General features: G+C 37.4%; 2 protein-coding genes and 1 pseudogene across 16 annotated transcripts in view; all 3 read left to right on the forward strand.

Annotated features, from left to right (window-relative positions):
* LOC117962297 (protocadherin gamma-A11-like) overlaps nucleotides 1-16,704 on the forward strand; it is a 100,059-nt gene that overhangs the window by 50,927 nt on the left and 32,428 nt on the right. The window contains exon 1 of one of the 15 annotated variants that reach the window (XM_058996796.1): nucleotides 3,774-6,282. The exons of 12 other annotated variants lie outside the window; for them this stretch is intronic. In XM_058996796.1, coding sequence (XP_058852779.1) covers nucleotides 3,835-6,282 — 2,448 coding nt within the window. In that variant the 5' untranslated portion in view covers nucleotides 3,774-3,834. Of the gene's footprint in view, nucleotides 1-3,773; nucleotides 6,283-7,298; nucleotides 7,405-11,435; nucleotides 11,649-16,704 lie in introns of those variants that run through there. 2 more of the 15 variants (XM_034927024.2, XM_034927022.2) reach the window with 2 other exon arrangements.
* LOC117413255 (protocadherin gamma-A10-like) lies at nucleotides 389-3,013 on the forward strand (annotated as a pseudogene).
* LOC117973757 (protocadherin gamma-A11-like) lies at nucleotides 11,658-14,048 on the forward strand (the record flags this gene model as incomplete). Its single annotated transcript, XM_034926993.2, has 1 exon — nucleotides 11,658-14,048. A coding segment is annotated over one exon (2,391 nt), but the record flags the coding sequence as incomplete, so codon positions are not given.

The raw sequence follows: 16,704 nt of genomic DNA on the forward strand, positions 1-16,704 counted from the left end.
CTGCTTTTGCGTAACATAAACGGATACCCAATAAACCATAACGTTCTCTGGCCATTGCATTGTTACGGTGAAGGTGTGGTATTATTATTAATAATAATTAGTCATTTAGCAGACGCCTTTATCCAAAGCAACTTACAGAGACCAGGGGATGAACTGTGCATGAACAACTGCTGCAGAGTCACTTACAATAGAACCTCGGTTTTACATCTCATCCGAAGAACAGAGCACAAGGAGGTTAAGTGACTTATATATATATATATGCACACATACATCATTAACTAGTTCAGTTTAAATTGTTTATAACAATATATTTAGCATTAGGCAGAATAATACCAGTATAGCTTTAAACATGTGTGCAGTTTTAGAATTGGACTCCAAGTGCCGCTGTTGATCAACGAGGTGATGTTCTGCAAGCACAGATCCAGCAGGACCTCCCATAGTATTGCTGAGTATAAGACAGACAGAAAGAGCAGCTTCCACTATACCGTGCCTGGATTACAACACAGAAACTGCGGACGCAGAAACTCTGTACATTTTGAACGAGTTGGATATATTATATAACATAAGGACACCAGCTTCTTGTAAATCACCAGACCCTGTACACCGTGATCCTATGGCGATTTTTAAATTTGAGTGATTGTCGTGGCAAATCTTGGGTTTTTACGATCTGAAATCGCCTTGGAAGGCATAGGCTGTACAATGAAATGGCAAGTACAATTTCTCATTTTTTGTTTATTTGCTGCAGAGGTAGTGTATGGACATGTTCGATATTCTATTCCAGAGGAAATGGTAAAAGGATCGTTTGTAGGTAATATTGCACGAGATCTGGGTTTAGATCTTAAAAGACTAAAATCTGGCAATGCCCGTATCGTTAATGGAGACAGCAGTCATTACACAGAGCTAAATATAGACAAAGGAACATTGGTGGTTAATGAAAGAATAGACCGGGAGCAACTATGTGGACAGATATCTCCGTGCAGTTTCAGCTTTGAAGTTATCCTTGAAAATCCCATTCAGTTATATCGTGTAACTGTTGACATTTTGGATGTAAACGATAATGCTCCCACATTTTCTAATAATGAAATGCGATTTGAGATTAGTGAATTGGCTCTTACCGGGGCGCGCTTCTTACTGGAGAGCGCAGTTGATCCTGATGTAGGCAGTAACGCTTTGCAAAGCTATACACTAAAACCTACGGATCATTTTATTTTAAAGCTGCACTCCGGCCGTGATGGTAGTAAATATGTCGAGATGATGTTGCAAACACCACTAGATAGAGAAAAACAAGATGCGCTCTCGTTAACTTTAACTGCTGTTGATGGAGGGGACCCTCAGCGGTCTGGTACAGTTCAAATAAATATTATTGTGCTGGATGCCAATGATAATGCCCCTGTTTTTAGCCAGACAGTTTACAAAGCTACGGTGCTTGAAAATTCTTTAAAAGGTACTTCAGTGACTACAGTGAGTGCAACAGATTCGGATGAAGGACTGAACGCAGATATCACCTATACGTTTACGCACACCACTGATAATGTTGCAGAAATGTTCGAAGTAGACCCCAGTACTGGTAACATTATTGTGAGAGGGCAAATAGATTTTGAGAAATCTAAACATTTTCAGATAAACATACTAGCAAAAGATCACGGGGGTCTTACAGATTCCTGTAAAATAATAATTGAAGTTATTGATGTCAATGATAATGTTCCAGTCATAACTTTAACCTCCTTCTCGAGTCTCATTTCAGAAGACTCAGTAACAGGAACTACAATAGCTGTTATTAATGTCAAAGATCTCGACTCTGGGAAAAACGGACACGTTAGTTGTTCAATCAACCAAAACATTCCTTTTAAAATAATGTCTTCTATTTCAAAATATTATACAATACTAACTGACGGTATTTTAGACAGGGAACATATAGCACAATATAACATTACTATTACTTGTACAGATGAGGGGTCGCCGCCTCTTTCCATTAACGAGACAGTAATGCTGCAAGTTTCCGATATTAACGACAACACACCGATTTTCGATCAGAGATCATACAGTGCGTCTGTGTTAGAAAACAACTCCCCTGGATTATCTATATTTTCTGTTGAAGCCAAAGACTCGGACTGGCACCAGAACGCTCGTATCACTTACACACTGGAAGACACTCAGATTAATGGAAAGCCTGAATCGTCATATATTTCCATTAACTCAGACAGTGGAATACTTTACGCTGCGCGCTCCTTTGATTATGAGCAAATAAGAAATTTGTTTTAAACTTGTTGTTTTAGTGGAGGACAATGGTCAGCCCTCTCGTTCAGCTACAGTGAATGTGAACGTGGCGGTTGCAGACAGCTTCCCTGAAGTACTTTCAGAGTTCAGTGACGTCACGCAGTATAATGATTACAACGAAAATCTGACATTTTATTTGGTGGTATCATTGGCTACAGTTTCCTTTCTTTTTATTGTCTCCATTATAATTCTGTTGTCAGTGAAGTTCTGCAAATGGAGACAATCCAGACTGTTTTATAAATCAAAAGGAAAACTCCCTGCTATTCCATATTACCCAACCCAGTATGCAGACGTTGGGGGGACAGGAACACTTCGACATGTGTACAATTACGAGGTGTGTTTAACAACTGACTCGGGAAAGAGCGAATTCAAATACATCAGACCTTGTAGCCAAGGTGTTTTAAGTGCTGACCCGAGTGCTGCAGAGACCATGCTGCACGCGCAGGAGAGGAATCTAATTGATGACACAGACCCTTCCATACAGGTGAGCCTTCGTGATTGAAGGTATTGTTATTATATACGGATGATAATGGAAAAAGCTTGAAAAAAGACCCATCCATGAATTAAATCTTTGTGTATAGGGCCCGCCAATGCTTTATTTTAATTACTTGGTAACACAAACTATGAATGATGAGTAATTGAATACAAAACAATATATGTATTTTAAAATGTAATTCATCACTAAAGTTGGAGAATTATTATTAGTATAGTTAGTCGTAGTGGTATAGTAACATGTACTCCACAATGCTCTACCGTTAGCATTTCCTTTATATTGATGAGGAAGCGAACCTTTCACCTACTCCGCAAAGGGTTTTATTCCTGTTTATACTTAGTTTTTAAAGTAGTTATTTAAAGTTTTTTATTCTAAAAAAAGGAATTGTTTATTTATTTATTTATTTATTTATTTATTTATTTATTTATTTATTTTTCTGCCTGTTTATGTGTGGATGAACTCGGCTTCGTTACACAAGAACCATCCAAAAAGTGTTGAATGTATTATCTTGCGTAAATTATCTCTTTTATAACGGTCTGCTGTAGACCTATATAGATGTGATTGTTTATAGTTTGATAGTTTGATCAGATAACCTTTTGCAAAAATCTGATTATTAGGCTATTTTAATCTGGATAATTATTGCCTCACATTCACTTTGTTAATTTATTATTATTATTATTATTATTATTATTATTATTATTATTATTATTATTATTATTATTATTATTATAATAAATAAATAAATAAACTTTGCTTGACGGATATCCAGACTAGTACAAAATATTACCAGTATAGCTTTAAACATGTGTGCAGTTTTTGACTTGTACTCTAAGTGCCGCTGTTGATCAACGAGGTGATGTTCTGCAAGCACAGATCCAGTAGGACCTCCCATATTATTGCTCAGTATAAGACAGACAGAAAGAGCAGTTTGCACTATACAGTGCCTGGATTACAACACAGAAACTGCGGTACAGAAACCAGTACACATGGAAACCGTGTTCTTATCAATGATCAGATATTGGGCATCTTGAGTCTGTGGTGATATTTGTATTGGAGAGATAATCATGATGATTCTAAGGTTTGGACGAGGTGAAATCGCCTGGGAAAGAATAGGATTTGCAAAATGGCAAGTACATTTCTTCATTTTTTGCATATTTGCTGCAGAGGTTGTTTATGGACAAGTGCGATATTCTATTCCAGAAGAAATGGTAAAAGGATCGTTTGTAGGTAATATTGCACGAGATTTGGGTTTAGATCTTAAAAGATTAAAATCTGGCAAAGCTCGTATCGTTAATGGAGACAGCAGTCAGTACACAGAGCTAAATATAGACAAAGGAACATTGGTGGTTAATGAAAGAATAGACAGGGAGCAACTATGTGGACAGATATCTCCGTGCAGTTTCAGCTTTGAGGTTATCCTTGAAAACCCCATTCAGTTATATCGTATAACTGTTGACATTTTGGATGTTAACGATAATGCTCCCACATTTCCTAATAATGAAATGAGATTGGAAATTATCGAGTCCGCGGTGCCTGGTGCGGGCTTATTACTAGTCAGCGCCACAGACCGTGATGTGGGTGTTAATTCACTCCAGAACTATATCCTTAAACCTACTGATAATTTTATTTTAAAGATACACGACCGCCCAGACAGTACTAAATATGTAGAGATGATGCTGCAAACACCTCTGGATAGAGAAAAGCAAGAGGAGCTCTGGTTAACTTTAACTGCTGTAGACGGCGGGGACCCTCAGAGGTCGGGCACAGTTAAGATACACGTCAATGTGCTGGATGCTAACGATAATGCTCCTGTTTTTAGTCAGAAAGTTTACAAAGCGACTGTGCTTGAAGATTCGCGTAAAGGTACTTTAGTGACTACAGTTAGTGCAACAGATGCCGATAAAGGATTAAACGGAGATGTCACCTACTCGTTTACACACGCCACTGATGGTGTTGAAGAAAAGTTTGAAGTCGACCCCAATACTGGTGAAATTACAGTAGCCGGGGGAATAGATTTTGAGAAAGATAAAAATTATGAAATAGATATACATGCAAAAGATCACGGGGGTCATACAGATTCCAGTAAAGTAATAATTGAAGTTATTGATGTAAATGATAATGTTCCAGTAATAACTCTAACCTCCTTCTCGAGTCCAGTTCCTGAAGACGCATTAATAGGAACTACTATAGCTGTTATTAATGTCAAAGACCTCGACTCTGGGAAAAACGGACACGTTAGTTGTACAATCAACCAAAACATTCCTTTGAAAATAATGTCTTCTTTATCAAAATATTACACATTACTAACTGACGGTATTTTAGACAGGGAAAGGGCTGCAGAATATAACATTACCATTACCTGTACAGATGAGGGGTCGCCGCATCTTTCCAATAAAAAGACAGTAATGCTGAAAGTTTCTGATATTAACGACAACGCACCGATTTTCGATCAGAGATCATACAGTGCGTATGTGTTAGAAAACAACTCCCCAGGATTATCTATATTTTCTGTTGAAGCCAAAGATTCTGACTGGCACCAGAACGCTCGTATCTCTTACTCACTGGAAGAAACACAGATTAATGGAACACCTGCATCGTCATATATTTCCATTAACTCGGACAGTGGAATACTTTACGCAGTGCGCTCGATTGATTATGAGCAAATCAGAGAGTTCCAAATCCACGTTAAATCTCAAGATGGAGGTTCTCCTCCTCTTAGTAGCAACGTGACTGTAAACATCTTTGTGCAAGACCAGAACGACAATGCGCCTCAGATTCTCTATCCAGTACAAAATGAAGGCTCTCTGGTGGCTGAAATGGTGCCGCGTTCAGCTGATGTTGGCTACCTCGTCACTAAAGTGGTAGCTGTTGATGCTGACTCTGGACAGAATGCGTGGCTATCATACAAACTGCACAGAGCTACAGACAGGACACTTTTTGAAGTGGGTCTGCAAAATGGGGAGATAAGGACGTTGCGCCAGGTTGTTGACAAAGATGCTGTGAAACAAAGACTTGTTGTTTTAGTGGAGGACAATGGTCAGCCCTCTCGTTCATCTACAGTGAATGTGAACGTGGCGGTTGCAGACAGCTTCCCTGAAGTGCTTTCAGAGTTCAGTGACTTCACGCAGGATAAGGATTACAACGAAAATCTGACATTTTATTTAGTGGTGTCATTGGCTACAGTTTCCTTTCTTTTTATTGTCTCCATTATAATTCTGTTGTCAGTGAAGTTCTGCAAATGGAGACAATCCAGACTGTTTTATAAATCAAACGGAAACCTCCCTGCTATTCCATATTACCCACCCCAGTATGCAGACGTTGGGGGGACAGGAACACTTCGACATGTGTACAATTACGAGGTGTGTTTAACAACTGACTCGGGAAAGAGCGAATTCAAATACATCAGACCTTGTAGCCAAGGTGTTTTAAGTGCTGACCCGAGTGCTGCAGAGACCATGCTGCACGCGCAGAAGGAGAGGAATCTAATTGATGACACAGACCCTTGCATACAGGTGAGCCTTCGTAATTGAAGGTATTGTTATTATATACAGATCCCTATTCACAATGCTTTTAAAAAGTCATGGGTTAATGCTCTGAGAATGCGGCTCATTAATGCTTTACTTTATTATTTGATAACACAAACTATAAATATTTGAATAAAATATAATATATGTTGATATGCAATCCAGAAAGAAAGATGTATTATTATTATTATTATTATTATTATTATTATTATTATTATTATTATTATTATTATTATTAGTAGTAGTAGTAGTAGTAGTAGTAGTAGTAGTAGTAGTAGTAATAGTAGCAGTAGTTGTTGTAGAAGTAGTAGTAGTAGTAATAATAATAATAATAATAATAATAATAATAATAATAATAATAATAATAATAATAATTGATTGAACAGGGCATTTTCCAGAACGATAGGGGAGAGACAATATACACTGTAACATATGCATCACAAATAATGTAATCAAAAAGTTAAAATACAACAATTTTTTTCAAGTTAATTTAGAGAAATTGCTTTTTTGGTATTTTTTCTTTTGAGGAGCATAAAGGGAAAGTTTGCACTGTAAAGATGTGAGCTTATTGGTGTTACACCTGTTTCCTTCAAACATTTTAAACAGGGATGTCTGGTATATTATACAGAGGCGTGTTTAGGGTTTCATCGGGAATTTACTGAAGACATATATCGGTCAATTCAGCAGTGTTCTAAGAGATTTCGAAACAACTATTATTCTTTTTGACCACAAGTGTACAATAGTACCAGTATAGCTTTAGTCATGTGTGCAGTTTTTGACTTGTACTCTAAGTGCCGCTGTTGATCAACGAGGTGATGTTTTGCAAGCACAGATCCAGCTGGACCTCCCATATTATTGCTCAGTATAAGACAGACAGATAGAGCAGCTTCCACTACACAGTGCCTGGATTACAACACAGAAACTGCGGTACAGAAACCAGTACATATTGGACCAAATGGATATATGACAGAAGGAAACCGTGTTCTTATCAATGATTGTGCATCGTGAGTCTGAGGTGATATTTGTATTGGAGTGTTAATCGTGATGAATCTAAGGTTTGGACGAGGTGAAATCGCCTTGGAAAGAATAGGATTTGCAATGAAATGGCAAGTACGGTTCTTGATTATTTGTATGTTTCCTGCAGAGGTAGTGTATGGCCATGTTCGATATTCTATTCCAGAGGAAATGGTAAAAGGATCGTTTGTAGGTAATATTGCACGAGATTTGGGTTTAGATCTTAAAAGACTAAAATCTGGCAATGCTCGTATCGTTAATGGAGACAGCAGTCATTACACAGAGCTAAATATAGACAAAGGAACATTGTTGGTTAATGAAAGAATAGACAGAGAGCAACTATGTGGACAGATATCTCCGTGCAGTTTCAGCTTTGAGGTTATTGTTGAAAATCCCATTCAGTTATATCGTGTAACTGTTGAAATTTTGGATGTAAACGATAATGCTCCCAAATTTCCTATAAATGAAATGAGATTGGAAATTAGCGAGTCAGCAGTGCCTGGTGCAGGTTTCTTATTAGACAGCGCAATTGACCCTGACGTGGGTGTTAATTCACTCCAGAACTATATCCTCAAACCAACTGATAATTTTATATTAAAGCTTCACTCCCGTCCTGATGGTAGCAAATACGTAGAGATGATTTTGCAAACACCCCTGGATAGAGAAAAGCAAGAGGAGCTCTGGTTAACTTTAACTGCTGTAGACGGCGGGGACCCTCAGAGGTCGGGCACAGTTAAGATACACGTAATTGTTCTGGATGCTAATGATAATGCTCCTGTTTTTAGTCAGAAGGTTTACAAAGCGACTGTGCTTGAAGATTCGCGTAAAGGTACGTTAGTGACAACAGTCAGTGCGACAGATACCGATAAAGGTTCAAACGGTGTTGTTACCTACTCGTTTACACACATCACTGATAATGTGGAGGAACTTTTTGAAGTAGATCCTAAAACTGGTAAAATTACAGTAGCAGGGCAAATAGATTTTGAGAAAGCTAAACATTATGAATTAAACATTCAAGCAAAAGATCACGGGGGTCTTACAGATTCCTGTAAAATAATAATTGAAGTTATTGATGTAAATGATAATGTTCCAGTCATAACTGTAACCTCCTTCTCGAGTCCTATCTCAGAAGACTCAGTAACAGGAACTACAATAGCTGTTATTAATGTCAAAGATCTCGATTCTGGGAAAAACGGACAAGTTAGTTGTACAATCAACCAAAACATTCCTTTTACAATAATGTCTTCTATTTCAAAATATTACACATTACTAACTGATGGTATTTTAGACAGGGAAAGGGCTGCAGAATATAACATTACCATTACCTGTACCGATGAGGGGTCGCCGCATCTTTCCAATAAGCAGACAGTAATGCTGAAAGTTTCTGATATTAACGACAACGCACCGATTTTCGATCAGAGATCATACAGTGCGTATGTGTTAGAAAACAACTCCCCAGGATTATCTATATTTTCTGTTGAAGCCAAAGATTCTGACTGGCACCAGAACGCTCGTATCTCTTACTCACTGGAAGAAACACAGATTAATGGAACACCTGCATCGTCATATATTTCCATTAACTCGGACAGTGGAATACTTTACGCAGTGCGCTCGATTGATTATGAGCAAATCAGAGAGTTCCAAATCCACGTTAAAGCTCAAGATGGAGGTTCACCACCACTTAGCAGCAACGTGACTGTAAACATCTTTGTGCAAGACCAGAACGACAATGCGCCTCAGATTCTCTATCCAGTACAAACTGAAGGCTCTCTGGTTGCTGAAATGGTGCCGCGTTCAGCTGATGTTGGCTACCTCGTCACTAAAGTGGTAGCTGTTGATGCTGACTCTGGACAGAATGCGTGGCTTTCATACAAACTGCACAAAGCTACAGACAGGACACTTTTTGAAGTGGGGCTGCAAAATGGGGAGATAAGGACGTTGCGCCAGGTTGTTGACAAAGATGCTGTGAAACAAAGACTTGTTGTTTTAGTGGAGGACAACGGTCAGCCCTCTCGTTCAGCTACAGTGAATGTGAACGTGGCGGTTGCAGACAGCTTCCCTGAAGTGCTTTCAGAATTTAGCGACGTCTCACAAGATAAGAATTACAATGAAAATCTGACATTTTATTTAGTGGTGTCATTGGCTACAGTTTCCTTTCTTTTTATTGTTTCCATAATAATTCTGTTGTCAGTGAAGTTCTGCAAATGGAGACAATCCAGACTGTTTTATAAATCAAACGGAAACCTCCCTGCTATTCCATATTACCCACCCCAGTATGCAGACGTTGGGGGGACAGGAACACTTCGACATGTGTACAATTACGAGGTGTGTTTAACAACTGACTCGGGAAAGAGCGATTTCAAATACATCAGACCTTGTAGCCAAGGTGTTTTAAGTGCTGACCCGAGTGCTGCAGAGACCATGCTGCACGCGCAGAAGGAGAGGAATCTAATTGATGACACAGACCCTTCCATACAGGTGAGCCTTCGTGATTGAAGGTGTTGTTATTATATACAGATCCCTATTCACAGTGCTTTAAAGAAGTCATGAGAATAAAATCTTTTTTATTTTATTATGGAATCCAGAACTAAAGATGAATTATTATTATTATTATTATTATTATTATTATTATTATTATTATTATTATTATTATTATTATTATTATTATTATTATTATTATTATACTAACAGGTAGCTCAAAATTCTCAACATTTCTTTGATATTAATAACTAAACAAAACGTTCACTAACTCTACTGACAAGAACGACGGAAAACTTTCTTTTTGTGTGTGATTTTTGAAAACTATACCTGTGAAACGGATCATATTTCATATTTCAAAAGGGTATATCTAGGTTTGGTGAGATGTTAGGGCAAATAATTTATCCCTGTATATTCACAACATCATTCCATCCACGACTTCAAACAGTCAATCATAAGTTCAAATGTAAAATTTTAAATAAAGTTTTGGGGCAGTGCCTCTATTACACTATTATTTTCTAACGAGTTGTGTTCAGATTTCCATGTGTTTCATTTACACATTCAATAGCTTCAGTAACTGTCTTTTTGGGGACAATTTATCAGGTGAAATTCGATTCTTCTGGATTAAATTGGTCTGTTTGAAATGTGCAATTTTAGTGTTACACATTTCCGTTGTAAATGAACACGCATGCCTATTGTGTTAAAGGCGATGCACTGCAACTGGCATTTAAACGCAAGCTCCCGTGGCTAGGTATTTAGATTCATATTGATACATTGGAATGGTTATGGTAGTTGTGGATACTAAATAAGTCTTATTTTCTATTTCTTATTGTCGCTGTTCAACAGCATGGTGCTGAAATTAACTGCAAGGTCCTATCAGACCCCATCAGTCACACAATGCTTTACAGTTTGAGAAGAGTAGTGTACGATTCAGTACAATATAAAACATCAGCAAAAAATGACCGTTGTAACCCTTGTATTAAAGATAACTGCTTTTAGATATACATAAATATATCAAATAAAACAAGTGAAGAAATTGTGTTTGGGATTTGTTCATGTTCCTAAAACACCCTAACAGAAACAGCTTTGTTCACTTTTAGGGATATCTTTTGGTTTTAATATGGTCCTAAGTGATTTCTTTTTGTATGCACTATTTTATATAGAAATATCAGCTGATCATTTTTTATATGCCTATGTATATTTTTGATTAACGGTTCAATTTCCATGTTATAGGTCATGACTGTTATATAGTGTGATTTTAGCTTCAAATAGCTTTTCGGTTTATATGCTTTGTATCTATCAACATAGTGTACTTTATAAAGCCTAATAGTTTTTAAAACATTTACAAATATACTGTATATATATATATATATATATATATATATGTGTGTGTGTGTGTGTGTGTGTGTGTGTGTGTGTGTGTGTGTGTGTGTTTTGTATGTTACGGGTTAACCTTTGTGGAAAATTATATCAGGAAATAAACCAGTATAATACATTTAATGAAATTGGGTAGTCGTTCTCAACTTGTACTCTAAGTGCCGCTGTTGATCAACGAGGTGGTGTTCTGCAAGCACAGATCCAGTAGGACCTCCCATATTATTGCTCAGTATAAGACAGACAGAAAGAGCAGCTTCCATTACACAGTGCCTGGATTACAACACCCAAACCGCAGCCACAGAATCCAGCGCATTTCAGACAAACTGAAAATACGGACAAATCATCTTCTACAATATACTCGTTTTTTTCTCTCGAAATTTATAACTCATATTGCTGTACAGATTTGACTGATAATCATGCAAAATATTGGACTTGGTCGCATTAAAATCGATTGCAGACAAATAAGCTGGATACTCAAATGGCAGGTACATATTTTCATTATTTGTATATGTGCTGCAGATGTCGTTCTTGGGCAGGCTCGTTATTCGATCCCAGAAGAAATGATAAAAGGATCTTTTGTTGGTAATATTGCACAAGATTTGGGGATTGATCTTAAAAGACTGACGTTGGGCAAAGCCCGTATCTTTACTGGCGATAGCAGTGATTATATTGAGCTAGCTGTGGACAAAGGAATATTAATTGTTAAAGAAAGAATAGACAGGGAACATATATGTGGACTGATCTCTCCATGCAGTGTGAGTTTTCAAATTGTTCTCGAAAATCCAATGGAGTTGTATCGTGTTACTGTTGAAATTTTGGACATTAACGATAATGCACCAACATTTATCAAGAATGAAATTAGTTTAGAAATAAGCGAGTTAGCTATACCAGGAGCGCGTTTCTTACTAGAGAGCGCTGTGGATCCTGATGTGGGCATAAACTCTCTAAAAAGCTATTCACTTATGCCGAGTGATCATTTTCTTTTAAAGCAGCATTCCAGTTCTGATGGCAGTAAATATGTAGAGATGATGCTGCAAACGCCTCTGGATCGAGAAGAACAAGAACATCAGTATTTAACATTAACTGCTGTTGACGGTGGGAACCCACAGAGGTCGGGCACAGTTAAAATACACATTACTGTACTGGATGCCAATGACAATGCTCCTGTTTTTAGTCAGGCAGTTTATAAAGTTTCTGTGCTTGAAAATGCTTTGAAAGAGACAGTAGTGATGACAGTGAACGCAACTGATGCAGATAAGATATCAAATGGGGGTGTAACTTACTCGTTTACGCACGTAACAGGCACCGTTTCTGAATTGTTTGCGCTAGAACCAAGTACTGGTGAATTAAAAGTGGTAGGGCAACTAGATTTTGAAAAAGCAAAACATCATGAGATTAATATACAGGCAAAAGACCATGGTGGCCTTACAGATTCTAGTAAAGTAATAATTGAAATTGTTGATGTCAATGATAATGTTCCAGTTATAACAATAATGTCATTCTCGAGTACAATACCTGAAGACTCGTTACCCGGAACGGTAATAGCTATGATTAATGTCCAAGACCTGGACTCTGGAAAAAACGGCGAGGTTCGTTGTTTAATTGATCAACATCTTCCTTTTAAAATTAAATCTTTTTCAACGTACTTTTATAGCTTGGTGACAGAAAGAGTTTTAGACAGAGAACAAGTATCAGAATATAACATTACTATTACTGCCATAGACGAAGGAGTGCCGGCTCTCAAAAGTAATCTGACAATTATGCTGAAGATTTCTGATGTTAATGATAATGCTCCAGAATTTGATCAGGAATTATCTACCGCTTATGTGATGGAAAACAACTCCCCAGGATTATCTATACTTTCTATACAAGCCCAAGACCCAGATACAAACCAGAACGCTCGTATTACTTACTTACTGGAACCAACACAAATAAACGGAGTATTTGTATCTTCATACGTTTCCATTAACTCAGACAGTGGCATACTTTACGCAGTGCGCTCATTTGATTATGAGAAAATCAGAGAGTTCCAAATCCACGTTAAAGCTCAAGATGGAGGTTCACCACCACTTAGTAGCAACGTGACTGTAAACATCTTTGTGCAAGACCAGAACGACAATGCGCCTCAGATTCTCTATCCAGTACAAACTGAAGGCTCTCTGGTGGCTGAAATGGTGCCTCGTTCAGCTGATGTTGGCTATCTCGTCACTAAAGTGGTAGCTGTTGATGCCGACTCTGGACAGAATGCGTGGCTCTCATACAAACTGCACAAAGCTACAGACAGGACACTTTTTGAAGTGGGTCTGCAAAATGGGGAGATAAGGACGTTGCGCCAGGTTGTTGACAAAGATGCTGTGAAACAAAGACTTGTTATTTTAGTGGAAGACAATGGTCAGCCCTCTCGTTCAGCTACAGTGAATGTGAACGTGGCGGTTGCAGACAGCTTCCCTGAAGTACTTTCAGAATTTAGTGATGTCACACAAGATAAGGATTACAATGAAAATTTGACATTTTATTTGGTCTTATCATTGACTGTAGTGTCATTTCTTTTTATTGTCTCCATCATAGTTCTGACGTCAGTAAAGCTCTGTAAATGGAGACACTCTAGACTATTTCATGAATCAAACAGAAACCTCCCTGTTATTCCATATTACCCACCCCAGTATGCAGATGTTGGGGGGACAGGAACACTTCGACATGTGTACAATTACGAAGTGTGTTTAACTACTGATTCCGGAAAGAGCGAATTCAAGTATATCAGACCGTGCAGTCAAAGTCTTCTAAGTGTTGACCACAGTGCTACAGAGTCCATGCTGCACGCGCAGAAGGAGAAGAACCTAATTGATGTCACAGATCCTTCAATACAGGTGAGCCTTTGCTTATAAAGGCCATGGTAATGTATCAATCCGTGCCTATTATTATTATTATTATTATTATTATTATTATTATTATTATTATTATTATTATTATTTAATGTAGTTCTTTTTGGATTTGGATTTTGGCTGCTTCTAGTATTGTGATACTAATTCAGTTAACAATCGAGTGACATTTTTAAATACAATTAATGAGGAGACACAACTGAGAATTAACATTTCCATTGAGAGCTGGTCCTCAATCTATCTGCTATTGACGTGGAAGGCATTTGCCAAAGCAATAGTCATAATATCTTTTTTGTGTTACCTGATGTATGTACGTATGTATGTACAGTTATGGCCAAACGTTTTGCATAACCTAGTATTTTAGTATTGAGACATCATCATCATCATCATCAGCTGATGCATAGTTCACACACACTAGTCTCTGTAGGTCGCATTGGATAAAGGCTTCTGCTAAAATAAACATAATAATAATATTGAAAAAAAACGATATCAACATAATTTAGATCTTTTGTAATCATTTAATCAAATAAACTACAACGTGATATCGCAAAAGTTTACCGGAAGCCATACTCCTACAACAAATATTTCCTGAAAAAATGTTGTGATGTCACATTTTTCAATTTCTGTAAGTTTATCGTTAAGTATATGAACTACATTCTTTATGAAGCAAAATAATTTATTCTATAGGGTAATGCAAAACCTTTGTCTATAACTATAGGCTATGTATGTATGTATGTATGTATGTATGTATGTATGTATGTATGTATGTATGTATGTATGTATGTATGTATACTGGCAATTATTTAACTGTGTACCATGTTCTCGACGGCTTTTAATGAATGTTAATGTTAACAAAATGAGAGAGTTGAATTTTAGACAAAACTTATTCCCATGGTCATGAATAAGTTGAGGACGTAGATATTCAGTTATACAGTGAAATGCAGTTTCGTTGTTCCGCCCTTGTTTTTTCAGAAGTCAAGTCTATAAAAGACATGCTTATGTCTTAGGCATTTGTGTTTATGTAATATATTACAGCATATATGTATATATTACTTGATGTTGTATTATTTTAAAATAGAATAAGAAGCACATTACTTTTTCTAGGAGTACTAGGTGAGAGTAGTAACAGAGTAATTTTCTTTAGCACCACATAGTTATATTTTGTGTACCTTTCTAAACCTAGCACCTAGTGCCTTAAAAAAAGATACTGAATGTGTTAATATCATCTGCATTTCGTTCCTACTATAAATTGTTCATACTTGAACAATAAAGTACGTATTTTTCTTCTTTAATAATTCAAATCTTGCTACTTTAATTTTCTCTTCAGTGCAAATAATATTATCAGTATATCCATATAGCATTTTTTCTGTGCGGTTCTTGACTTCAACTCTAAGTGCCGCTGTTGATCAACGAGGTGATGTTCTGCAAGCACAGATCCAGTAGGACCTCCCATATTATTGCTCAGTATAAGACAGACAGAAACAGCAGCTTGCACTATACCGTGCCTGGATTACAACACAGAAACTGCGGCTACAGAAACACGGAACCGTTTTGCAGAATTTGGATATACTGAGAAATCATCCAATAAAATAAATATATTTTGAGTTTATGAGGACATGGTAATAAATACATGTTTCTAATGATCATGATAAATCCTGGATTCAGTCGACTTGAAATCGCCTTGAAAGGCTCGGCGATGAAATTGCACGTACTGTTCTCCATTGTTTATATCTGTGCAACACAGGGAGTGCACGGGCAGATTCGATATTCTATTCCAGAAGAAATGGTGAAAGGGTCGTTGGTTGGTAATATCGTACAAGATCTTGGATTAAATCTTAAAAGGCTGACGTCTGGCAGAGCCCGTGTCTTTACTGGAGATAGCAGTGAGTACATTGAGCTAAATGTGGATAAAGGGATATTGCTTGTTAAAGAGAGAATAGACAGGGAGCAGTTGTGTGGACATATATCTCCATGCAGTGTGAGTTTCCAGATTGTTCTCGACAATCCAATGGAGTTGTATCGTGTTACTGTTGAGATTTTGGATGTTAACGATAATGCGCCTACCTTTCCCAAGAATGAAATTACATTAGAGATTAGCGAGTCGTCAGTGGCAGGAGCGCAATTCGTGCTGGAGAGCGCCGTGGATCCCGATGTGGGCGTAAACACTATACAAAGCTATACCCTTAAACCGACTGATCATTTCAATTTGCAATTACAAATGCAACCAGATGGAAGTAAATATGTAGAGATGGTCCTGCAAACCCCTTTGGATAGAGAAAAACAAAATGATTTTTTTTTAATATTAACTGCTATTGATGGTGGAGACCCTCAGAGGTCGGGCACAGTTAAAATACACATCATTGTTCTTGATGCAAACGACAATGCTCCTGTTTTTAGCCAGACAGTTTATAAAGCTGTTGTACATGAAAACGCATTAAAAGGTACATTAGTGACAGCAGTGAGTGCAGCTGATGCAGACGAAGGATCATATGGGCTCGTGACTTACTCGTTTGGCCACGCAATAGACAGCATTAATGATATGTTCGAGCTAGACAAACATAATGGACAAATTCGAGTGGCAGGGGATATTGATTTTGAAAAAACTAAGTATTATCAAATGAATATACAGGCAAAAGATCACGGCGGCCTTACACATTCGTGT

The sequence above is a fragment of the Acipenser ruthenus genome, chromosome 23 (assembly GCF_902713425.1).
Source record: "Acipenser ruthenus chromosome 23, fAciRut3.2 maternal haplotype, whole genome shotgun sequence".
Classification (NCBI taxonomy): domain Eukaryota; kingdom Metazoa; phylum Chordata; class Actinopteri; order Acipenseriformes; family Acipenseridae; genus Acipenser; species Acipenser ruthenus.